Source organism: Myxine glutinosa, chromosome 13 (genome assembly GCF_964187855.1).
Source record: "Myxine glutinosa chromosome 13, kmMyxGlut1.1, whole genome shotgun sequence".
Classification (NCBI taxonomy): Eukaryota; Metazoa; Chordata; class Myxini; order Myxiniformes; family Myxinidae; genus Myxine; species Myxine glutinosa.
In genome coordinates, this window is record NC_136273.1 from 10,971,537 (window position 1) to 10,996,675 (window position 25,139).

The following is a 25,139-nucleotide window of genomic DNA, read 5'->3' on the forward strand; positions in this document are numbered from 1 at the left end:
GGTAAACATTGCTTCACAAGATATCCCGACATTCACACGGTAAACATTGCTTCACAAGATATCCCGACATTCACACGGTAAACATTGCTTCGCAGGATATCCCGTCATTCACACGGTAAACATTGCTTCGTGAGATATCCCGTCATTCACACGGTAAACATTGCTTCGCAGGATATCCCATCATTCACACGGTAAACATTGCTCCACAAGATATCCCGTCATTCAAACGGTAAACATTGCTTCGTGAGATATCCCATCATTCAAACGGTAAACATTGCTCCACAAGATATCCCATCATTCAAACGGTAAACATTGCTTCGCAGGATATCCCGTCATTCACACGGTAAACATTGCTTCGTGAGATATCCCATCATTCAAACGGTAAACATTGCTCCACAAGATATCCCGTTATTCACACGGTAAACATTGCTTCGCAGGATATCCCGTCATTCACACGGTAAACATTGCTCCACAAGATATCCCGTCATTCAAACGGTAAACATTGCTTCGTGAGATATCCCGTCATTCACACGGTAAACATTGCTTCGCAGGATATCCCATCATTCACACGGTAAACATTGCTCCACAAGATATCCCGTCATTCAAACGGTAAACATTGCTTCGTGAGATATCCCATCATTCAAACGGTAAACATTGCTCCACAAGATATCCCATCATTCAAACGGTAAACATTGCTTCGCAGGATATCCCGTCATTCACACGGTAAACATTGCTCCACAAGATATCCCGTTATTCACACGGTAAACATTGCTTCGCAGGATATCCCGTCATTCACACGGTAAACATTACTCCACAAGATATCCCGTTATTCACACGGTAAACATTGCTTCGCAGGATATCCCGTCATTCACACGGTAAACATTGCTTCGCAGTATATCCCGTTATTCACACAGTAAACATTGCTTCGCAGGATATCCCGTCATTCAAACGGTAAACATTGCTTCGCAGTATATCCCGTTATTCACACGGTAAACATTGCTTCGCAGTATATCCCGTTATTCACACAGTAAACATTGCTTCGCAGGATATCCCGTCATTCACACGGTAAACATTGCTTCGCAGGATATCCCGTCATTCACACGGTAAACATTGCTCCACAAGATATCCCGTCATTCAAACGGTAAACATTGCTTCGCAGGATATCCCGTCATTCACACGGTAAACATTGCTTCACAAGATATCCCGTCATTCACACGGTAAACATTGCTTCACAAGATATCCCGACATTCACACGGTAAACATTGCTTCATGAGATATCCCGTCATTCACACGGTAAACATTGCTTCGTGAGATATCCCGTCATTCACACGGTAAACATTGCTTCATGAGATATCCCGTCATTCACACGGCAAACATTGCTTCGGAGGATATCCCGTCATTCACACGGCAAACATTGCTTCGCAGTATATCCCGTCATTCACACGGCAAACATTGCTTCACAAGATATCCCGACATTCACACGGTAAACATTGCTTCGCAGTATATCCCGTCATTCACACGGCAAACATTGCTTCACAAGATATTCCGACATTCACACGGTAAACATTGCTTCGCAGTATATCCCGTCATTCACACGGCAAACATTGCTTCACAAGATATCCCGACATTCACACGGTAAACATTGCTTCACAAGATATCCCGTCATTCACACGGCAAACATTGCTTCACAAGATATCCCGACATTCACACAGTAAACATTGCTTCGTGAGATATCCCATCATTCACACAGTAAACATTGCTTCACAAGATATCCCGACATTCACACGGTAAACATTGCTTCGTGAGATATCCCGTCATTCACACGGCAAACATTGCTTCACAGGATATCCCGCCAGGTGCACAACAAGTCATCCCTGCTGAATGAAAGCACGCCACAGTATCTATTAGTCCAATTAGCTGTCTCCCTTTTCCCCATTGAAACAATGGCACGGCATGCATTCGCGAATTTTCATCGACATTCTTGGATCTTCGTCGACATTCACGGGATTTGCCTCAACATTTGTGGATTTTTATGATTCGTGAACCAATCCCCCCTTTTCCATTGAAACAAGCCCCACTATTCACGGTTTCGTAGTTGGCGGCACTTTCCTGGAACGTAATTTATGATTTTTGAATAAAATGAACGTATTGTGGCGGACACAAAAGCCCACTGGCGTGGTGACATCATTCCACGCACCAAGTGGGCGGTGGCCACGCCCGAGGGGTAGGCGTGGCCTCATGATATACCCCGGGCGACCAGCCCGGAGAAGTTCAGTGTTACAGTGTAGTCTTACAATAAAGACGTTTATATGTTACCGCTTGTCCGCTTCCTCCTTGCTCACAAGCAGCGCGCGTAACGCCGCGCTTTACTGGTGACCCTCGACGTTGGATCTGCCGTAGCGATCCTTCCGAACACGACGCCATTGCAATGGCCAACGACAAGGCAATGGCGATTAAACTTCCCGAATTTTGGGAGGCCCAGGCCGAAGTCTGGTTCGTTCAAGCCGAAGCCCAATTTCAGCTTCGGCGCCTCACCAACGACGACCTGCGCTACTGCCATGTCGTCGCCTCCCTCGGGCCCGGCACGGCCGCTCGAGTTGTGTCCGTCCTTCGCCACCCACCGGACGGCCACAAGTACGAGACACTCAAGCGGCTACTCCTAGCCACGTTCGGCCTCACGGACGACGCACGGGCCGATCGCCTCCTGGATCTCCCCGAGCTCGGTGAGACGCGCCCGTCGGTCCGAATGGACCATATGCTGTCACTGTTGGGCGACGAAGCCCCCGGTTCGCTATTCCGGGCGCTTTTCCGTCGCCAACTTCCAGCGCAGGTTCGCCTCGCGTTGGCCGGGACCGGGCTAACGGAACCCCGAGCATTGGCGGCCGAGGCGGACAAGTACTTCGCCGCTTCGGACACGCGGGCGAGCGTTGGCGTGGCCGTCACGGCCTTCGACGCTGATGTTCCACAGCATCATCTTCTACAGCACGCTGATGTTCCACAGCATCATCTTCTACAGCACGCTGATGTTCCACAGCATCATCTTCTACAGCACGCTGATGTTCCACAGCATCATCTTCTACAGCACGCTGTGGTTCAGCAGCATGCTGATACGCACCTCGTGAACGCCGCCACGCCCCGCCCACCGCCGCGGCGAAAACCGCCACCGCGGGGAAACCCGTCGACTCCACCGGCCTGGCGGAGCCAGCCGCGCTCCTCCAGCTCCACCACCTGGTGCTGGTTCCACGCCAAGTTCGGCCACGAAGCTCGGCGGTGTCATCCGCCGTGCTCCTTCAACGGGTCGGGAAACGCCCGGGCCGGCGCTCAATTGTGGCGATGAGCGCCGGCCGTTCGAGCAGCCTGCTGTTCATAACGGACACCTTCTCCGGGCGCCGTTACCTGTGCGACACGGGAGCACAGGTGAGTGTCATTCCCGCCGGCACGTCAGACAAGCACGCCGCGGGTGGGGGCCCCGCGCTGCTTGCCGCGAACGGGACGCCCATCCGTACGTACGGAAAACGCTGCCTCTCTCTGCGGTTTGGAGGGCAGGTTTTCCGATGGACGTTCGTCACCGCCGACGTGCCCATGGCACTGCTTGGCGCGGACTTCCTGTGCGCTAATGGGCTCCTGGTCGACGTCAAGCGCAGACGGCTTGTCCAGGCCGAGACGTTCAGCTCGCTCGCATGTGCGTTGCCCAGCTCAACGAGCGGCTTGCCAAGCGGCTTGCCGAACGATTCGGTTCCGGCCACGTTGGTCTGTACGCTTCTGGCAGCGGACGCATTCACCCGCCTCCTCGCCGGCTTCCCGGCCCTCACGCGGCCCACCTTCTCGGCGGGGGCCGTCAAGCACGGGGTGGCCCATCACATCCCCACCGTCGGGCCACCGGTCTACGCCCGGGCACGCCGCCTCGAGCCGACGAAGCTGGCGGTGGCAAAAACGGAGTTCGCTTCCCTGGAGCGACTCGGCATCGTTCGGCGCTCAGAGAGCGCTTGGGCGTCGCCGCTGCACATCGTGCCGAAGCCCGGCGGGGGATGGCGACCGTGCGGGGACTATCGCCGTCTCAATGACGCCACGACTCCCGACCGCTACCCCGTCCCCCACATTCAGGACTTTTCCGCCCGTTTGGCGGGCAGGTCCTTCTTCTCGAAGGTGGACCTCATACGCGGCTACCATCAGGTCCCCGTCAGGCCGGAGGACGTCCCGAAGACGGCGGTCATCACGCCATTCGGACTCTTCGAGTTCCTGCGCATGCCCTTCGGTCTGAAGAATGCGGCTCAGGCGTTCCAGCGACTGATGGACAGCGTCCTGCGCGACTTGGATTTTGTCTACGTCTACCTGGACGATATCCTCGTCGCCAGCGCGTCCCGCGAAGAGCACCTACGCCACCTCCGCACGCTCTTCGAACGCCTGGGCCAGCATGGCCTGATTGTGAACCCCGCAAAGTGCCGGTTCGGCGCCGCCACAATCGATTTTCTGGGGCACCGTGTCACCAGGCACGGAGCCGTCCCCCTGCCGGCCAAGGTGGAGGCGGTGAAGGGGTTTCCGCGCCCCCGCACGATCAGAGGGCTGCAGGAGTTCCTGGGCATGGTGAACTTTTACCATCGGTTCCTGCCCCGTATCGCCCAGCTCCTGCGCCCCCTGCACGAAGCTCTCCGAGGTAAGCCGGGCAAAGGCGACGTTACCTGGACCGAGCAGATGGACACGGCGTTCACGGGCGCGAAGCTCGCCTTGGCTAACGCCACCATGCTCGCGCACCCGGCGCCCGATGCACCGATCGCCCTCACCACCGATGCCTCGGACTACGCGGTGGGCGCGGTGCACGAGCAATGGGTGCGTGGAGCTTGGCAACCGCTGGCGTTCTTTAGCCGGCAGCTTCGCCCGCCCGAACGCCGTTACAGTACCTTCGACCGCGAGTTGCTCGGACTTCACTTGGCGGTCAGGCACTTCCGCCATCTGCTCGAGGGCCGGGCGTTCACTGCCTTCGTCGACCACAAGCCGCTGATCTTCGCGATGGGCAAGGTCACCGAGCCGTGGTCGGCCCGGCAGCAGCGTCACCTCTCGGCCGTGTCCGAGTACACGACGGACATCCAGCACGTCGCGGGGAAGGACAACCCGGTTGCGGATTGCCTTTCCCGGGCCGTCGCCCACGCAGTCCACCTCGGCATCGACTATGCCCGGATGGCAGCGGACCAGGCCGCTGACCCCGACGTCCAGGCCTTGCGGACCGCCGTCACGGGCCTCCGCGTCACCGAGGTGCCGTTCGACGGCGCGGGCGCGGCCCTCTTGTGCGACGTCTCCCTCGGGCGTCCTCGCCCCATTGTGCCCGCGGGCTGGCAGCGCCAGGTGTTTGACGCCATCCACGGCCTGTCCCACCCGGGCGCGAGGGCCTCCCAAAGGCTGATCGCCGACAAGTTCGTCTGGCATGGCCTCCGGAAGGCCGTCCGCGGCTGGGCCAGGACATGCCTCGCGTGCCAGCGCGCCAAGGTGCACCGGCACACCCAGGCCCCGTTGGCCCCGTTCACGGTGCCGGAACGCCGGTTTGACCACGTCCACGTGGACCTGGTGGGACCTCTGCCCCCCTCGCGGGGTTTCACCCACGTCCTCACCATGGTGGACCGCACCACCCGGTGGCCGGAGGCCGTGCCCTTGGCGTCGACAACGGCGGCCGATGTCGCGCAGGCTTTCATCGCCACCTGGGTCGCCCGGTTCGGCGCCCCCTCAGACATCTCATCCGACCGCGGCCCCCAGTTCACCTCGGAGCTCTGGGGGGCGGTTGCGCAGGGGCTCGGGGTCCGGCTGCACCGAACCACGGCCTACCACCCCCAGGCTAACGGCCTGTGTGAGCGATTTCACCGCTCATTGAAGGCCGCGCTCCGGGCCACCCTCCGCGACGGCGGCTGGGTCGACAGGCTCCCCTGGGTCCTGCTGGGCCTCCGGACGGCGCCCAAGGAGGACCTGCGCGCATCCGCGGCGGAGTTGGTCTTCGGGCAACCGCTGCGGGTGCCGGGCGAGTTCCTCCCCGACTCCACGGCACCATGGTCCGCGGCACAGCAGCGCTCCGCTCTGCAAGAGACCGCCCAGAGGTTCGCCCCGGTGCCAACGGCATGCCACGGGCACCCACCGACGCACGTCGCCCCGGAGCTTCGCACGGCGGAGTACGTCTTCGTCCGCCACGATGCCCATCGGACACCACTGCGGCCCCCGTACGACGGGCCTTTCCGCGTGCTGGAGACCGGGGCGAAGCACTTCACCCTGGACATCGGCGGTACTCCTGACCGCGTTTCGGTAGACCGCCTCAAGCCGGCCCACCTCGATGTGGACCATCCACCGCCAGTGGCCCGACCCCCACGTCGGGGCCGCCCTCCTGCGGGCAGACCCCCGGCACCGCCCAGCCCCGCCGCCACGGCGCCCCCCGGTCCTGCACCCATCCCAGGGGCAGCCAGGGGCATCCCACCTGGTATCCCTGCACCCCGGACGCCGCCGATCGCCAGGGGGCGCTTCGGCCGGGTCATTCGACTGCCCCACAAACTGGCCCTCCAGGTGCGCGGGAATTCTGGGGGGGCGCGTGTGGCGGACACAAAAGCCCACTGGCGTGGTGACATCATTCCACGCACCAAGTGGGCGGTGGCCACGCCCGAGGGGTAGGCGTGGCCTCATGATATACCCCGGGCGACCAGCCCGGAGAAGTTCAGTGTTACAGTGTAGTCTTACAATAAAGACGTTTATATGTTACCGCTTGTCCGCTTCCTCCTTGCTCACAAGCAGCGCGCGTAACGCCGCGCTTTAGTATTTCATTTTTATGATTCGTGAACCAATCCCCCTTTTTCCATTGAAACAAGCCCCACTATTCATGGTTTCGTAGTTGGCGGCACTTTCCTGGAACGTATCCCCCAAAGTGGGGTCCGACAGTACTTGAAAAATAACCTTCAATTTCACAAGTAAAAAAATCTTAGATTTTGCAAGTAAAAGTGTTCGATTTTGCAAATACCAAACAGACTGGGTGAAAACATAACCTCTACCCACCATCGGTGGCGAAGGTAACAACAACGTGAAAAAAGTCAAGGGGTGTGAATACTTTCTGAAGGCACTGTACACGGTAAGCACCCCCCACCTGAGGGGCGAAACAATTATGGAACCAGAAAATTACTACCGTTACCTGCACCTTCCTGTTGGCCCTACAAAACACAGGCAGTGTGTGCCCACGAGTTTCCTCTCCTGCCCACGAGAGCACACAGGTTCAGGCAACGGTACATCATCATGGCCTTTATCATACTACCGTGTTCAAAAAGTATCCGACCTTTATTTTTCGTGCATAAAAAAAAAGAAGCTAGGGAGGCGTTGATTGGTGGACGTATGTAGGCGATCCTAATGCGCACGCGTGAATTTTTTCCCACCTGCAGAAGCTGTCATTCGACGGCAGACCGCCGATGAGTGAGGACATGTAAGTGAGCGCCGTCGGATTTTCGTTTTTGACAAAATGACGGAACGCTACTGCATCAAATTTTGTGTAAAGCTTGGCGATTCCCAAGTGGAAACGATCCGCAAGATTCTACACCGTTCATTCCATTATGAAGGAGGATTTGGGCTTCAGGAGAATCTCAGCGAAGTTCGTACCAAAGCTGCTAACGATTGAGCAGAAGCAACTCCATTTGGAGATCGCACAGGACATGCTGGAGACTGTGAACAGCGATCCCAGCTTCCTCAACACAGTGATCACTGGCGATGAGTCCTGGGTTTATGGGTACGACCCAGACACCAAGTTGCAGTCATCACAATGGAAGCATCCAACATCCCCGAGGCCAAAAAACACAAAATTTGATGCAGTAGCGTTGTTCAAGTTTTTCCGTCATTTTGTCAAAAACGAAAATCCGACGGCGCTCACTTACATGTCCTCACTCATCGGCGGTCTGCCGTCGAATGACAGCTTCTGCAGGTGGGAAAAAATTAACGCGTGCGCATTAGGATCGCCTACATACGTGCACCAATCAACGCCTCCCTAGCTTCTTTTTTTTTTACGCACGAAAAATAAAGGTCGGATACTTTTTGAACACACTACGTACAGTCCTCTTTTTCGTTTGTGCAGAGGAGAAGAGATACCCGGTCCTTGGTGACCTTAAACCCTAATGCTGTCCTCTCTCGCTTCGAAGTGAAAGTTCTCATGGGCATTTTTCCCAAAACAGGCTGGTCTCATCACCATTGAAGACCTACTCTGGCAGGTACCCCTTCTCGTCAATCAGCTGCACGAGTTGAGCAAGGAACATTTTGGCTGCGTCGTGATCCGCAAAGGCACGCTCGCCTGACAGTTTGACGTTACGGAGACCATTCTGCTGCATGAAGCGGTGAAACCATCCCCTTCCTTGTTCAGAATGGACAGTATCCGCATTGCTCAGCATATCACTCATAGCCGCACCCGCATTCCTTGTGCTAGCGCCACCTGTGCCAGTCAGATGCGCGTACATACGTCTCGCCTTTACGCGAATGAGAGGTCCACTTAAACTCTTAAAGGCATGTTCTTCTGCTCGTTGTCCTCTATCCATACATTCAGAGCCTTCTCCATCCTTTCTATGTGGACGTCCCATGCCTGGGCGACCATCTAAGTGCTCGCCGCAACACTTTCTCGGATCGCCTTCTCATTCTTGCGTATGTAATGAACGCTGGATTAGTTCACATCATAATACCTGCCCACATAGCACGTGCTCTCTTCTCTCGAAAGCCGGTCCAGCATCTCCACTTTCTGGCTCAAGCTCATCACTTTCTTCTGCCTCTTGAGAGTCTACGCATCGCCAGCACTGGCCTTTCGCTTAGGACCCATGATCAAATGATGAACAGAGTGAAAGGCAAATTGCAGCTTGTGGTAGATGCGGTGGAGTGTTTTCATTGTGTAACTCGCAGGTGATGCTGTGAAGCATTTTCATTCTGTATCTTGTGGGGGATGACATCTTGCGCAGCTGGTGGGACATGCCGCACAGCTCAAATAATTTTATGTGGCCGCGAAAAGCCTTGAAAACGCGAAGCACAGGGTTGTGAATTAGAAGCAGGTCATGGTCGTGGCTCATGGAAGATACGTTTTTTGAGTACGTCCAGCTGCTGTGAGCTTTGATTTAGAACTGGGAGAATATATGATTTCGAACTTTATGCTCGCAGCTCGTGAAAGATTTTTTTTTTGCGCCCATGAAAAAACCGTGAATACGCAGGGCATAAGGACACAAATGAAGAAGCAGATCACATTTTATCAACCGTGAATACGTGAGGTCCACGAATGTTGGGACTGCTAATGTCGGGGTCCGGCTGCACTCATTGAAACAATGCAAACCGTGCACTTCAACATGAGCGCTTCAACAAAGTATTCGATCCTTTTCTAGGTACCACTCTGCTCCAGTTCTGCAAAATTAAGCACATTCAAGGATCGGAAGAGAGTAGAGAGGATTTCTTAGCTAAAAATTCCACGCCTTGGAGAGAGGTGTTCACCGTGCAAGAAAATGATTATTATTATTAATCATCAACTCATTTATCACCACTGTGGTTGGTTAATGTTATAAAGCCTCATGTTGTAAGCTCAGTGACTGCCTACAAATTGCTAACCAGAACAAAGTGTATGAGTGAAGTCACGAAAAATGGAACACTTATGTAAAAATCAGCAGTGGAAAATTTTCTACCTTTAAACAGTTTGTCTGTTGCTTTATTTTAGAGTACTAGGGCGTGCCCGTACGTGGGTGCAAAAAAACATGCGTGCAAACAACAACAACAAAAAAAAACTTTGAAACCACGTGGCAGTAACGATCACAGAACCCCCCCCCCCTCTATTTACATGAAATGGTTTGGTCCATTCGCAAAGCCAAAGCGAACGGCTTGCGAGTACGGTAGAACCCCCCCCCCCTCTATTTACATGAAATGGTTTGGTCCATTCGCAAAGCCAAAGCGAACGGCTTGCGAGTACGGTGACCATACCTTGGGAACCACTTGTCCGATTAATTTCAAACCTTGAAAAGGCACATCCTCGGGTCCCCAGCAATATACCTGGCAAGTTTCAAGTATATCGGACCCGTGGTTGTCGAGAAACAGCGGTCACAGACAAACACACACACACACACACAGACACACACACATACACACAGAGATTACTGGAATTATAGATAGATGAGGGTCCACGTGTACAAAAATAATGATTAGAAGATAACGGCTTGCCTTGCTTTTAAAATGGAGGCTTGCGAATTAGACAATTCAATATCTTATGTCACATCCGTCACACTGATAAGATCATGTGCCTAGCAATGTTTACCTCTAATTAATATTATTTTCTTGGCATTTGAAGATGCAGAGGGGTGAAAACTATCAGAAAAAAATACTAAGTGTAAGTCTGTGATGGAAAAATGTAACATTGGTTTGCTGGTGTTGCCATATTGTGTCCCTCTACCACAATCTACCATGAAAAGTTTTCCTCTGGCAAATTTTAAGGGTCATGAGTACAAAATACTCTCAAAATCTATTGTATGCCTCATGTCTTTATACGATATACCACTCTTAGTTCACCAAGTACAGTGTATTTTAACATTAAAGGCAATATCACCTCAGTGTGACGGACGTGACATAAGCGACAATGTATGGAAATCATAAGATACTTGTTACTTTTCCATAATAAATGATAGTTTGCATGACAGAAATTCTTTACATGACACCAGTCTTTCTAAAATCTATGAAAGCTGAGAACAAATAACAGAAACACATCAAACATGTCAGTTGTAAACTGTGACAACCTGACAACATGAAATGACATCAAGGTAAGTGAAAATCTAATTTTGACACTCAACAAGGATAGTGTATCAACAATAAATGGCTATTTTCCACATTACTTGCATTATGCACCACCATGTCAAGCCAATGACATGGCAACGCGCCATCTCATAACGCGCCATTGACCGAGTGGTTCACACCAACCGGAGCTGTTTTCGGATGACGTGCTGATGTCCTTGGACTTCGCGCCAGGCTCCGGGCCGACTGGGCCGAAGTGGTGTGGTGCTGACCGGGCCGAAGTGGTGTGGTGCTGACCGGGCCGAAGTGGTGTGGTGCTGACCGGGCCGACGTGGTGTGGTGCTGACCGGGCCGACGTGGTGTGGTGCTGATCGGGCCGACGTGGTGTGGTGCTGATCGGGCCGACGTGGTGTGGTGCTGACCGGGCCGACGTGGTGTGGTGCTGACCGGGCCGACGTGGTGTGGTGCTGACCGGGCCGACGTGGTGTGGTGCTGACCGGGCCGACGTGGTGTGGTGCTGACCGGGCCGACGTGGTGTGGTGCTGACCGGGCCGACGTGGTGTGGTGCTGACCGGGCCGACGTGGTGTGGTGCTGACCGGGCCGACGTGGTGTGGTGCTGACCGGGCCGACGTGGTGTGGTGCTGACCGGGCCGACGTGGTGTGGTGCTGACCGGGCCGACGTGGTGTGGTGCTGACCGGGCCGACGTGATGTGGTGCTGACCTAGATAACATCCTGTTTCATTATAACTTTAAGTACATGTATTTAAATGCATGAAAGTAGTACCGTTTGTCATTTCTGGTACTTATGTCACAGCGTGACGGATGCGACACTTCAGGGGACGGAATCATTATTTTCCCCTTCTACAAATTAACATGAAGGCACAAATTAATCATTTGATGTTTGAGAATAGCTAATGGTTGAAGCTGTCTCAGGCATATTTTTTCATATTTTTGTAACTCTTACTTTTTGAATAAATTAGGGTGTGACGGACGTGACATAAGGGGACGGAAATTTTTTGATGATTTTCTCATACAAATTTTTTTATGATGTGATAGGTTTATTGAATTTTACTTATAGACTTCAACAGAGAATGGTATCTACAACAGAAAAATGCAAAAGATATAGTTATTCTGTTACTTACCATTTGTAAAGGAGTAGAGTGATAATTAGTACCACTCAAATTGAGCTCACTTTGAAAATAGCGCCATCGTCCCATCTCAATTACTCCGCAATGAAGAGGGGTAGAACGATAATTTTTTCACTGAAATAAACCTTAGCATTTAAATTTTACATAAAAAAATAAGGAGACACCTCAAAACCTTCCTGCTAATAGTTGATCAAAGAAATGTCATAGTCTAACTACTTTACATTTTAATGCCAAAAATACCCCTTTTTTGGCCTTTAACCTGTCACGCAAGAACCAAAAATTGTTATATTGCACTGAAGTTGTCTCTGCAGGTAGAGGAGACCCCATTATACATCATACAAGTGTAAAATAGTGGATTATTTTATTTGTAATAAGAAAATATCAAGCCCTGTATTGAGAAAAATGAAAGTGCTCCATTTTTCGTGACTTCACTTGTATCCAATTCTAGGAACACAACAATAACGATCACCATTACATCAACACAACTTGTCAGAGAAAAAATCCCCAAAAGGCGAAGTTTCTAGTTGGTACATTGAACACAGTGACAGCTTTGAGTCCTAAATAACACAATGTCTGTATCAGAGAAAACTTTATCCAAGGCCTGGGGCAATCAGAGCCGGACCTTACACTGCTTGTGAAGTTTTGCAAACTGCAATTCAAGCTTTGTGCAAAAGCTTTTCCCCAAAACAAAACAATTCCCGGATACTAACCATTGCTTTTTATTGGGGGTGTGGTGATAGTTTAAAGGGATGGGAAGGAGGGGGTTGTGGCTGGGATGCTGAACAGATTACAGCACCTCGATATCAATTCCTTGCTAAGTGCCTGAGCCAAACCTTTTCCGAAATATTTGCAGCTTCTATTGTTTACGTTCTTATCTTAAAACACTTAATCCAAATCGCATGTTGACCGACTGAGAACCCTTGAAAAGAAATGAATCAATATTAATCCCTCATCACACCTTGTTTCTTCTGCTCTTCTTCTTGCTCTCGTTTCTTCTGCTCTTCTTCCTGTTGTCGTTTTTTCTGCTGTTCCAAAGCTCGATTGCTCGCGGCCTCTTTCTCTTCCTGCAATAATTTTGCATGTGCCAATTGCTGCTCATGCAAATCGCGAGCTTGGCGGGCTGCAACAGCCAGGTTGCGCAGATCGAGCAGGTGAAACTGGATCGCCAACAGGAGTTCGGCAGTGGGTGGACCACCCTGAAAAGACACCCACCCCGCAAAAGGATTAACAAACAGAGAGACAGTTGATGGTGTGGAAAGTTAGGTGTACAGTTAATTTATGGGGTGAAAAGTTATGTGAACAGGATAGAAACCAAACTGATGATCCGAGATTTGGCTGTTTTTAGACTAGGAAAGATGATTTCAGATGGGTGGGTGGGGAAACAAAATAAATGTATACAATAACAAGAATGGCACTCTTCGACGTCAACCAATATGCCTCCGCCCACATTAGCGACTTTGTCAGTGGAGGCATAAAAACTGGACATCTGCGATCGCCAAGTGTAGGCCTCCCGGAGGGGGCTGACCTTTGTGGCAATCACGTGGGACTTATTCTTGGCCCGTGACCCAATCAATCATGGACATATTTTGTTTGGACCACCATGTGACTTTGACCTTCAACATTTAGGGATTGAGTGTAGATTATGAAAATGTGTCGCCCCCCTCCCTCCACCCCCTTCTCCCACCCTCCACCACCTACATTGTATCCATAAAACCCATCATGAAAATCAGAGGAAAATTATTCAAGTTATGATCAAAAATGTCGTTTTTGGTAATTAGATCACAGTCCGAAACTAGATGGTATTCATGGAATACTTACCCTGTGCAGTCAACTTGATGCGAATCAACTCTTCTGTTTTTGAAGGTTTTTTTTTATTTGATCCAATATGGCTGTCAGACAATGTGAGCGATGACATCATAAGTTTATATTCTGAAATATAACTGTTGCGTATATCATGCTCAATACATTTCAAACTGATCAGACCAAGTGTTGTCCCTGTCGAATTATGACGTCATAATTAAGGCACCAATGACATCATCGTTAACAACATTTATTCCCCATATGGAGTTCTTTACAATGAGCCACGTTTCACTTTTATCCATTGAGCGGTTTGGGAGATTATAGAGGTGTAACGTTTTCACAAGATGGCGTCCCTACCACGTGACCAATGACATCATCATTTTGAGTAAAAAAATCTTCAGGCGGAGGCACTCCTATGGTAAAATTTAGTGTCAATCAGACCAACAGTTGCCGAGAAAATGAATTTTAAAAAGGCAGACAAGTACGCACATACTTACCCGAATGCCTAACCCTGATTTTGGCTTCGCGGGCGCAGGGTAAAAAGTAGGTCAAGGACACAAATCAAATGTCAGGTGCACAACTTCATTGCAAGTACACTATTAGGATGTAAAAACATTGGAAGACCAAGCGTTCTTTGAGATTCCGCATTGGCAAAATTGAGCGGACAAAAAAGGGGGAGTATGATGTAACTTAAGCATAAATGTGCCTTATTCTAGCATATCTAGATCTAGAGAGGGCAATTATGTTCTGATTGGACAAACCATAGTGGAGTTATGGTAAAAAACGTAAACATTTCTAGTTAGGCCATGACCTTAAAATTAGGCCAAGTTCAAAAAGGTTATGTCAACCCCACATACTTTTTACCTGCGACATGACACTTGTCTACAGGAGCATTGCGTTGCTGCTGTTGGGGTTCTTGTGGTGGGTCGATATGTATTTGTTTTGTTTGTATGTTTGTTTGTTTCCAAGGATGTCCTTGTACATTTCCAAACCCCTGGGCCAATTTCTCTGAAATTTGTTTTATTAAAATTGATGTAAAAACATGAATGGTGCCCCTCAGTGACCTCACATAGTATGTCGCAAAACATATGTCCGCCTCTCGTTGCACATATGCTCGGGCTGTGGCGCATCACTAGTTTGGCCGGGAGAGGGGTGGAGCGTTGACTGTGCATGCACGTTTGACCAATCTAGACCACAAAACATACCTGCTTCAATCTTCTTGACACTTTACTGAAGGATAAATAACCTGAACTTGATCAGGTGACCCAACTTATGTATAACCCTACAGTCAACAGAGGGACTATGTATTGGTCACTTTGCAGCTCATCTCCTACTCCCTAAGCCTGGCACAAACAGACTGTTCAGGAACATTTCACAAAGTAAAATGGGGAAAACTTTTTACAATACGGATCGAGTGCCAATCTAAAGGATATACAATGTATTAGTACAGTCACAACTACATGAGCATTGTGCATTCCTAGTAAATAGGAGGTATATAGCAGACAGAGTGAGTGGACTTGCACCTCACCTCATCAGCATTGCCCTGTGTACTGGTGATGAGGGCCTTAATGTGCTGGAGCAGGGCAAAGAAGGCTTTTTCCTCAGTTATGGTCGAGTCTGGGAGAACGGATAGAGTCAATTCCTCCAAATGAATGGCTTTAGCCAGCTCCCGCAACAGCGCAACTCTCTCAGCTGCAGATTTTTCCTTTTCAAGTCGTTCTGCTTCCTGAAAACGTTTCTGAACAGACAGGAGATAACTTGTCAAGCAAAATGGAAAACGCTCCAGCCGAATTACTCTGACAAATCCAATGGGACGTGTGTGCGTTCAGGGAAGTCCAAGCTAGCTTACCTCGACTCGCATGTCGTGCTCCTTCATCAATTGTTGTTGGTTTTTCCGTGTCTCTTCTGAGCTGCATCAGGTAATCAAATAAGTCCAACACCCTCTCAATTGTATGAATGAAAAATGGTTCCTTTTTACTTGCCGAAACCTCTTTTTTAGTATTTACATATACAGTCGTGGCCAAACATATTGGCACCCTTGCACTTTTTTCAAATAATGCACCATTTCTTCCAGAAAATTGTTGAAATTAAAAAATCTTTTCACATCAACATATGTATTGCTTTGGTTTTCAATGGAACAAAATAAAAAAGCAGAAAAAATTACTAAATCTTAGCTTATTCCACACAGAAATCCTAAAATAGCCTGGACAATATCATTGGCATCTTTTAGAAGTTGTAACAAATAATAAGATTTCAAGCAGGTGATTCTCTTTACTTTGGAATTGAAATCACCTGTGGTGAGTTGCAGGTTGAGGAAGAAGTAAGTTGAGGAAGCGATAAAAGCAATGAAGAGTAGAGAAGCGGGAGGGCCGACGGGAGTTGTGGGAGATATGTTGAAGGCAGCCGGAAATTGGGGTGTGAAGAGAATGACAGAGATCTGTAATATGGTGGTGAAAGAAGGCCGCATTCCAGTGGATTGGGAACTGAGTACCTTCGTCCCTCTATACAAGGGAAAAGGTGACCCTCTGGACTGTGGCTCGTATCGAGCGATTTGTTGATCTTGTTGATCTGGAGAAAGCATTCGATAGGGTTCCATGCAAAGTAGTGACATGGGCATTGAGGAAGTTGGGAGTGGAGGAATGGTTGATCAGAGTAGTGATGGCAATGTACGAGAGAGCGCTCACAGCTGTAAGGACGAAGGACGGGAACAGTGGTCAGTTTGAGGTGAAGGTGGGAGTGCATCAGGGGTCGGTACTAAGTCCACTACTATTTGTAGGTGTGATGGAGGTGCTGGCTCGGAATGTAAAGGAGGGTTTACCGTGGGAGTTGTATGCAGATGATCTGGTGTTGATTGCGGAAAGTATGAATGGACTGAAGGAGAAGATGAACAAGTGGAAGGAATGTATGGAGACAAAAGGTCTGAAGGTGAATATCGGAAAAACGAAGGTGATGGCAAGTGGTAAAGCATGTGGTGAGGTGGAAAGAACTGAGAAGTGGCCCTGTGCTGTGTGTAGGAAGGGTGTCGGAGTGAACTCCATTCAATGTACAATGTGCGCTGAGTGGGTTCATCAAAAATGTAGTGGTCTGAGAGGGTCATTAACCAGTGTGGCAGCTACATTTAAGTGTAAGGTGTGCACAGAGGGAGCTGCAGATGGAGGAAATGTTGAGTTGGATCTTGGAGACGGCGTGAAGCTGGAAGGTGTGAAAACATTTTGTTACCTAGAGACATGCTGAATGGAGGTGGATCAGACTCGGCAATGGTTGCTAGAGTGAGTTGTGCATGGAAGAAGTTTCGGGAACCGAGTGATGTGCTGATGAGGAGGGGAGTGTCATTGAAGCTGAAGGGAAAGGTGTATGCTGCATGTGTGAGAAGTGTTATGATTTATGGGAGCGAGACATGGGTAATGAATGTAGAGCAGCAACGAAGGATGGAAAGGGTGGAAATGCGGATAGTTCGGTGGATGTGCGGTGTATCGTTGAGAGAGAGGAAGACAAATGATGAATTGCGAAAGATGATGGGAATAGAGCCTGTGATGGATGCTGTGAAGAGAAACAGTTTGAGATGGTTTGGTCATGTGTTGAGGAAGGATGAAAGTGACTGGTTGAGAAGAGTGATGGAAATGAATGTAGAAGGGAGTAGAGGACGGGGAAGACCGAGAAAGACTTGGCTAAAGATGGTGGAAAAAGAAATCTGGGCAAGGGGGTTAACAAGGGGAGATGCAGAAAATAGGGCAAAATGGAGAAGATAGGCATAGGGACCGCAAGGCTAACTCCTGCTACAGCAGGGAAAATGGCCTTAAAATGCCTGTTGTTGTTGTTGTTGTTGTTGTTGTTGTTGTTGTACTCCACCAGCAATTGTTAAAAACGGTTCAGCTTTAAAAGACATACCTCTGGTTGGTTGAGAAACGTATGTTGTCTTGTTGCGCTCTTTGAGAGAGCTCCAGGGTTTGGCTGATGGCTTGATACTGCTTCCTGCTAGTGGTTCCAAGATTTGCGCTCAACCTCGCAGATTCCTTGCGTCGCGGCTCCACCAACCGCTGCAGGCAAACAGGTGTGGATTATCATTCTAGCAACGTCTGCAGGTAAACAGGTGTTGATAATAATTTAAACAGTAATGAACCTATCCAAAATATGGTCCCATATGTGTCTTCAGTGAGCTGAGAGTGGGCAAGAATATCTGTTTTGTGAACTCGATTGAATCCAAATGAATTTTTTTGTAATTTTGTAAACAAAAACTTTTGTAAACAAAAATAAATCAAAATAAATAAATAAATTTGTGAGCTATATTGAATCAAAAATACTGTGCACTGCATGCACAAATTGCCATGCATGTGTAACCGAGTCACGTGACAATGCTACACATGGTACTGAGCAAATTGCAACATGGCACGATTCAGTGAACTACTACAGCGGTGAAAAACATTTTTATTGATGTCGAAGCATCATAAACGTGATGCCACACCTTTCCGAAAATGAATGTCTACGTGCTATTGGCATGTTCGAGACAGGAATGCCACAAAATGTTGTGGTGAGGCGTTTTGGTGTTCATTGGAACCCAAAACAGTCACTGTGCTCTATCCCCACCGAGCTACAACAAACTGGCAACACCAGAGACCGTCCACATTCTGAGCGACCACGTGTGATGTCACGTCGGCAGGATAACCATACCGGTTGGTGCACCTTAGTCATCGGTTACAGACAGCATGTTTGACAGCTCACAACATCTCTGGCTTGCGACCAATCAGTGCCAGAACTGTCAAGAATCGATTACGTGAGCAAAACATCTAACCACAATGACAACAGTACGTCCGATTTTGTTGCCAAGTCATCGACATACGCACCCTTTTTGGTGTAGACAATGTGTGAGATTAAGGAGACAAGATTGGGCTGCTATCCTCTTCACGGATTAGTCGAGGATCCATCTCGACAGTCGTGATGGCCGTCGTCATGTTTATCGACTGGAAGGGGAACGCAACTGGAAGGAACTGGAACTGGAAGGGGAACTGACTCATGTTGTGCCACGTTCATTGTTGGAAGCGTGATGGTGTGGGCATTACCGCACACCACAGCACACAGGTGAAGGTCATTAATGGGAATTTTACAGGTATACGTTACTGTGATGAAGTTCTCCATACTCCCGTTACTGCAAGTTCATTGACGTCACCTCACACTTCAACAGGATAAGGCGTGCCCTTTCGTCACACGAGTGTTCACAGACTTCATCGCACATCTGAACATTCCCACATTCCCACATTTCAATGGTGAGCCACTTCGCCTGATCTTTTCCCACAGAACATGTGTGGGATGAAATGGAACGACGATTGCGCCGTCTTCCAAACCAGTCGGCGACGTTGGCCCAACTGCGGCAGGCTTTGGCACAGATCTGGAATGACATCCCTCAAGCCTTCTGCAACCATCTTGTGTCCTCAATGAGGAGCCGTTGCCAAGCGGTTATCGACGCAAATGGTGGTCACACCATATACCGAGCCATTAACTGACATTTGACCACATCCCTCTTCGAGCCTCTGGAGACGAGTCTTGCATACATGTTTTTACATTGTCATGTCGATTTCATGTTTAATCAAACACTAAATACTGATATGACCAAACAACGTGATGTGTTCGTTTTCATTTCTCATTTCATATCTTGGTGTAAATGATGCACAGGAACCCTTTTCCGTTTGTATAAATAATTTTTATGTTTTTCTTGGTTCACTCTCAATATTTCAAATTTCCAAACTGTATCAATTTCCGAACTATATCTCGTTCATTGACGTCAGCTGGGACTTTCGGAATGAAAATTTATCAATAATACGAATAGAAAGTATGCAGGGATGGACAATTTTTGACCTCGAACTAATTTTAAGGTCATGACCTAATTATAGACATTTTCGCATATTTCCCTCACTAGATAGCAGAGAACAAGGTGCATTTACGTCAAACTCCTCTGGGTTAAATAAAGGTCAAGGTCTTGCAACACTAATTATTAAACCACCACGTTTAGGTTTTATCCCTCTTTTTCTGCCAATGTCCGAGGGCTTTCAGAATAAAATTTTGCTTCAATAATGGTAATACAAAGTACGTGTGGTTGACGATTTTGTTTGGCATTGACCTAATTTCTAACATCACGACCCAATTATAGACACTTTAACATTAATCTTACTATAAATTCACCAAATGTCCGTCCGTCTGTTCGAAGGTAGCGCAAAAACGGCTCAACCGATCGAAACGATATTTTGTGTGGGTTATCCTGGGATCTCCAGGAGTAAAATAGGCTATTTAGTTTTCCCAATTTCAGCTTTGGTCTCCCCAATTTCAGCTTTGGTCTCCAGTATTCTCAGGTTTGGACACCCGCATAACATTCACGTTCACATAACATCCATTGTGACGATGTTCTCATTGTGACGATGTATGTGTTCACGGTAGTGTTTGACGTGACGGTGTGAACGTAATTTCGTAATGTTTTTCGTTTCGTAATCCTTTAATGAACGTTTAATGTTTCATGAACGTTTAATGCCCTTCGATGCCGCACGTGCGCTACACTGGACGGGCCAGCGTGTACCTTGCCCTTCACCGTCAGGCTCGGGTAAACCGCTGAGCCCCATCCGTGATGGGGACTGGGGCTTGAGACAGTGTCCTTCATTAAAAGTATAATAAACGCTGTCTCCATCGATCTTGCCAAGTCCGTAACAGCCGTAACGTTTAATCTCTACATGAGAGAATTCCACATAGCTATTTGGGCGGTGAATACGCTAACAGATCGTTGTCTCCATCGATCTTGCCAAGGCCGTAACAGCTATCGGTTCAAAATCCTTTTAACTGTTGATTTGGTACAGTTACACGTATCGGGAGTACATACGACATAGCGATTGTGAACACTATTATCGATCACAATTCACGATCACGATCATCATGATCATAGTGTATCGATCACGATTTGAAACACGATGGAATAATATTTACCGATATGAACAGTGATGTGGTTTTTATTGAAATTCTAAAGATACTGTTTAGATTTTGATGCTTTGTGTGTGATATGATTCAACGGATGTTTATATGAATCGTTTAAAATTAAAAACCCTTCAATTTCTGATATTTTGCCTTTTCATTTGGGCTTCCCAATTGGAGCCCCGCCCATAGGGCGGGTACTGTTGCTAGTGATTTATAACTTGAGTTTATAGTACATGCTAACTTGGACCGTGTAGTTGATTGTCCAATTTATCCACTTCTGGAGTGACGTCCCATAAGCCCAATAAACACGGAAGTCTTAATTAAAAGCCAAACATATTTATTTTAAAATTCGCAATGAAAGAGAAGGCGATCGGTATGAAAAGCACAGGAGGAATCCCAACCGGCACAAAACAACTCGCTTACTCTAAAACGCACAGGTCAAACACGCCTACTTGTTCAAATTAACGCAGCGGGGTGGACAGAAGAAACACAAGACAGCATAGAGAGGGTGAAGTGACAATGAAACACGTGGGAGCTCCCCTGTGTGATGCGCACGCCTCGCCGGAAACGCCAGTCCACCTCCCATTCCTTTAACCGGCAGGACTCGTCACTAGTAGGTGAGTCTTGCCGGCCGGTGGCCCTTGATGGAGGGTGGAGTCTCGCCGTCGCCGCATGGCTCTCCTCAGCAAATCTGCCAGAAAAATACTCGGACTTCCAGCGATCGGCCCCTTTTATAGACGGTGTCACCCCTCACGCTCATTGGCTGTTCGACGCCGGCAAGCCAGATACCGATTGGTCTTTAGCAATGCCATGACGTGCTCCCCCATGTTGTGATATTCCTGGCCAAAATCGTGGCTCAGGACTAGTGTCTTATCCAAAACAGCTATTCCTTTATAAAAAGCGAAATTAAAGTGCACTTAAAAGTGCAAATCCATAATGGGAGAGCGAGGGGAGACAAAGGCATTTCCTTTCTAGACACGATCTCCGACGATTCGATTTGGGGTAATACAATACAACTGATGTGAAAATGCATATTGCGAAATAAGCTAACTAATATGAATCCCTTTGTACTCCACTAAAGGACCATTTTCGTAACAATATTTTTACATTTCTTTCTTTGTGCCCGTTTGTTTGTTTGTTTTGTGCGTTCTCCAATGCCTGCTTCCTCTTCCTCCCCTCCATAAGGACCGGCTCTTTGTTAAGTCTCTGTAATAATCAATATAACACCTTTCATTTATCAAAATATGCCAATGTGACAATACAAATGACATTTTCAAGGTGGCATAAGACTTTTGCACAGTCCTGTACACATATATATGATAGTGGGAGGGGAATCAGAAGAGTATGTAGATGAATGATCAACATGCTGTATTTGCAAAGGTAAGTGAGGGGACTACGGCAGAACAGACAAAGGTACTTTTTGAACACAAATGCACCTTTATTAAATGGAAAACTATTTGTAAAAAGCAAAATTGCATTTGATAACGGAAAAGCCAATGGGAAACATTACTTCACTCTGCAGATTATCTTCTTCTTCTACTCCTCCTCTTCCCTTTATAAGGGTTGAGGTCCAATGGTACCAAGCTTTTGCCCTGGTTCGACAACGATACTCCTCCACTTCCCTCTGTCCTCAGCCAACTCTCTCCACTCTCCAACCACCACCACCTAACTGATATCCCTCCTCACGTAATCTTTCACAGACTATGCAGATTATATATCAAATTGAATTACTGAGAGTTTAAAAAAAAAAAAAAAAAAGAGGAAAAAAAAAGTAAGGGATTGGAAACCTGTGGGAGAATATAGATCAAACATATGGAGATGCGAGCAAGTAAATAAATGGGTTGATGAAAGGACGGGAACACTGACCTTTGCTTTAATTTCCGGCTGCTGCTCGTGTTCCACCAGAGAATCCTCAATTTCATTTTTTTTGCAAGCAAGGAAATTTCCACCGGAAAAGGATTGGATGGACAGACACTCGAAGAAACCATGGCGAGAATCCTGCAAGCGAGGAAGGCAGAAATAGCCAGATAAAAGCCATAGCAAGTTTGTGCATTGTTGTCACAGTAAAGTCGCTGAAACATCATGCCTAGGTCACACATAGGCGGATTTGTCGGCGACTACCGGCGACTGCCGGCGATCAAGATTTTTCGGCGACTACTGGCGATGTCGGGTGGTAATGTGACCATAAAATATGGTCAGGCGGCAGTATGGCGACTGCAGGCGGCCACATTGCGCCTGCATTGCGACGACGCCCCGAGTGGGATGGCGACTGTCGAAGATCGACGACGACTGCATTGTGGATGCACGGCGGCAGCGTGGCGACAGTCTGGCGGCTAGATTACGACCGATGGCGGATCGCGGCGACTGCATTGGGGCCGGGTGGCGGTTTACTCCGACGTCCGCAAGACTGAAATAAGACCGCCGGCGATTGGAACCTATTCACGCTACGCTCTTTGATTGTCGACAGGGTACAGCATGCCTACTAAATGTGGAAAGATGGGGAGGCCTACCAAGGATCCACAGAGGGCTGAGGACACCGTACCAGATCTGCCAGCTGTAGCAGCAGAAGAGGTCGTCTTTGACCCAGAGGCCACAGCTGCTGAGGCCTCTGGTTCAAAGGCGGCAGACATCGAGGACGTTGACGAGGTGGCCCCCGTGACCGAGGTGGCGAAGAAACCTGCCAAGGATACTGTCGTCCTGACAGAGGAACAGGAGCATGACATGGTGGAGTGGTTGTCACAGAACCCCTTGTTCTATGACAAGTCCATGACGTCCTTCAGGGAGAAGGCCAAGAAGCACGCCTTGTGGGTGGCGAAGGCCAGCGAGATCGGTAGAAGTGGTAAGTCCATTTTTATGCTTATTTATTCCAATACAGGGTAAGTAGATGTTGGTAAGTATTTAATTTTCCATTCATTAATCAATTCTCAACAATGACGCAACATTGCTTCCATTGTGTTTGAAATACGACATTCACATTTGTTACATATTTATGTGAATGTATGTGAATTACTATTCAGGTCTTTACTTATCAATGTGTAGTCGATTAAAGGTTGTTGTGATTAAAGGGTCAGGAGCCCTTCTGAGAAAAAGGAGACCGGAAACGGAAGAAGAAAAGACACGAGGTCCTGGAGACGCGACGATTCTTCTTCTTCCTCGCCGAGCTCGGAGGCGAGCGGTATCGATTGAGCAACGTAACAGAATCGGCGTTTAAAAGCCCATCTGGCGAGAGGAGTTACCGGGACGTGTAACTACCCTTTGACACGTCAAGTCACCGTGGGTTCGTGCACGGAACCAAGCAGCTGGCACAGTTCGCCTCACCGTCTACAAGGCCGCTTACGGGTCGCACCTTGGGCCGCGCGCGCTGGGCAAGCCGCGTGTTGCTTTGCCTGCTTTACTTTACCCGCTTTGCTTGGCCAGGAGGTGCGCGCTGCAGCCGTTGTTCCTGGTACGGGACGTGCCCGGTGAAAGCACGTCAGGAAGGGTCCGTTCAACCGCCCACGTGCGGAGATCGAACTACAGGAGTACGGAGACATTGAGAGAGACATTGACCATGGACGGAGTCGGGAGTGGGGCTCACGTGAGGAATGTATAAGATGGCCATCTTAGAGTTATTATAGATGAGTTTACCTCTTTGTACTATTGATTGCTGATTGTGGATGGTTGTTGATTGCTCGGGGAATATATCATTGATTATTCCGGATCCTTGGTGTGGGGTTTCTGATTGATTGGAATTCATATTGATTGCGTTACGAAAGCGCCTAAATAATAGATCTTTCTGGCGGAGTTCCTCTCACGGTCCGGGGGTCACCGAGACCAGGTAGTCATCGGGAGGACCACGTAACAGAATTGGGGGCTCGTCCAAATTACAATTTGCGGATTCGCAATTGGGTCTACGTCCGGGATCTAAAATTGTATAAAATAATAAAATAATATTTTTATTAATTAAAATTTATTAATTAAGTATTAATTGGTAAATTTTTGGGGAAATTGGGGTAAAGTCTTGGGTGAAGGTTAACAGGTGTTAACGATAGGCACCATGGCGTTTGTGGCACAGAACTTTGCGGTAACCCCGAGTGAGGCACAGTTCCGAGCGTTACTAAAGTCGGACCTCTTGAAATTGGCCAAACATTTTAACTTGGAGGTCCGAACTAATTTGAGGAAGGCAGAGTTGCAGACCACGGTGATACAGTCTATGGTGGGATTAGGAACATGGGACGAGTTAGCCTGGCAGTGGCTACCCAAAGAACCAGAAGACGTTGAGCTCCGGAAACTGGAGTTGCAATTACGGAGCCAGGAACGGATCAAAGAAGAAGAAAGGAAAGCTGAAAAGGAAAGAAAAGAAGAAGAAAGGAAAGCAGAAGAGAGGAGAGAAGAGAAACAAGCAGAGGAAAGGAGAGTGGAACGAGAACTCCAGGAAAGGTTAAAAGAAGAAGAAAGGAAAGCAGAAGAGAGGAGAGAAGAGAAACAAGCAGAGGAAAGGAGGGTGGAACGAG

At 48.6% G+C, this 25,139-nt stretch overlaps 2 protein-coding genes across 5 annotated transcripts in view; one reads left to right on the plus strand and one right to left on the minus strand.

Moving 5' to 3' along the window:
* LOC137438593 (uncharacterized) overlaps positions 1 to 25,139 on the plus strand; it is a 159,120-nt gene that overhangs the window by 130,089 nt on the left and 3,892 nt on the right. The window lies entirely within an intron of this gene.
* Positions 1 to 25,139, minus strand: part of GLE1 (GLE1 RNA export mediator) — a 70,974-nt gene that overhangs the window by 31,755 nt on the left and 14,080 nt on the right. The window contains exons 3-7 of one of the 2 annotated variants that reach the window (XM_068133764.2): positions 22,513 to 22,644; positions 17,584 to 17,732; positions 15,545 to 15,605; positions 15,224 to 15,433; positions 12,854 to 13,091 (exon numbers count right to left, since the gene is read on the minus strand). In XM_068133764.2, coding sequence (XP_067989865.2) covers positions 12,854 to 13,091; positions 15,224 to 15,433; positions 15,545 to 15,605; positions 17,584 to 17,732; positions 22,513 to 22,644 — 790 coding nt within the window. The remainder of the gene's footprint in view (positions 1 to 12,853; positions 13,092 to 15,223; positions 15,434 to 15,544; positions 15,606 to 17,583; positions 17,733 to 22,512; positions 22,645 to 25,139) is intronic. The other variant, XM_068133765.2, reaches the window with a different exon arrangement.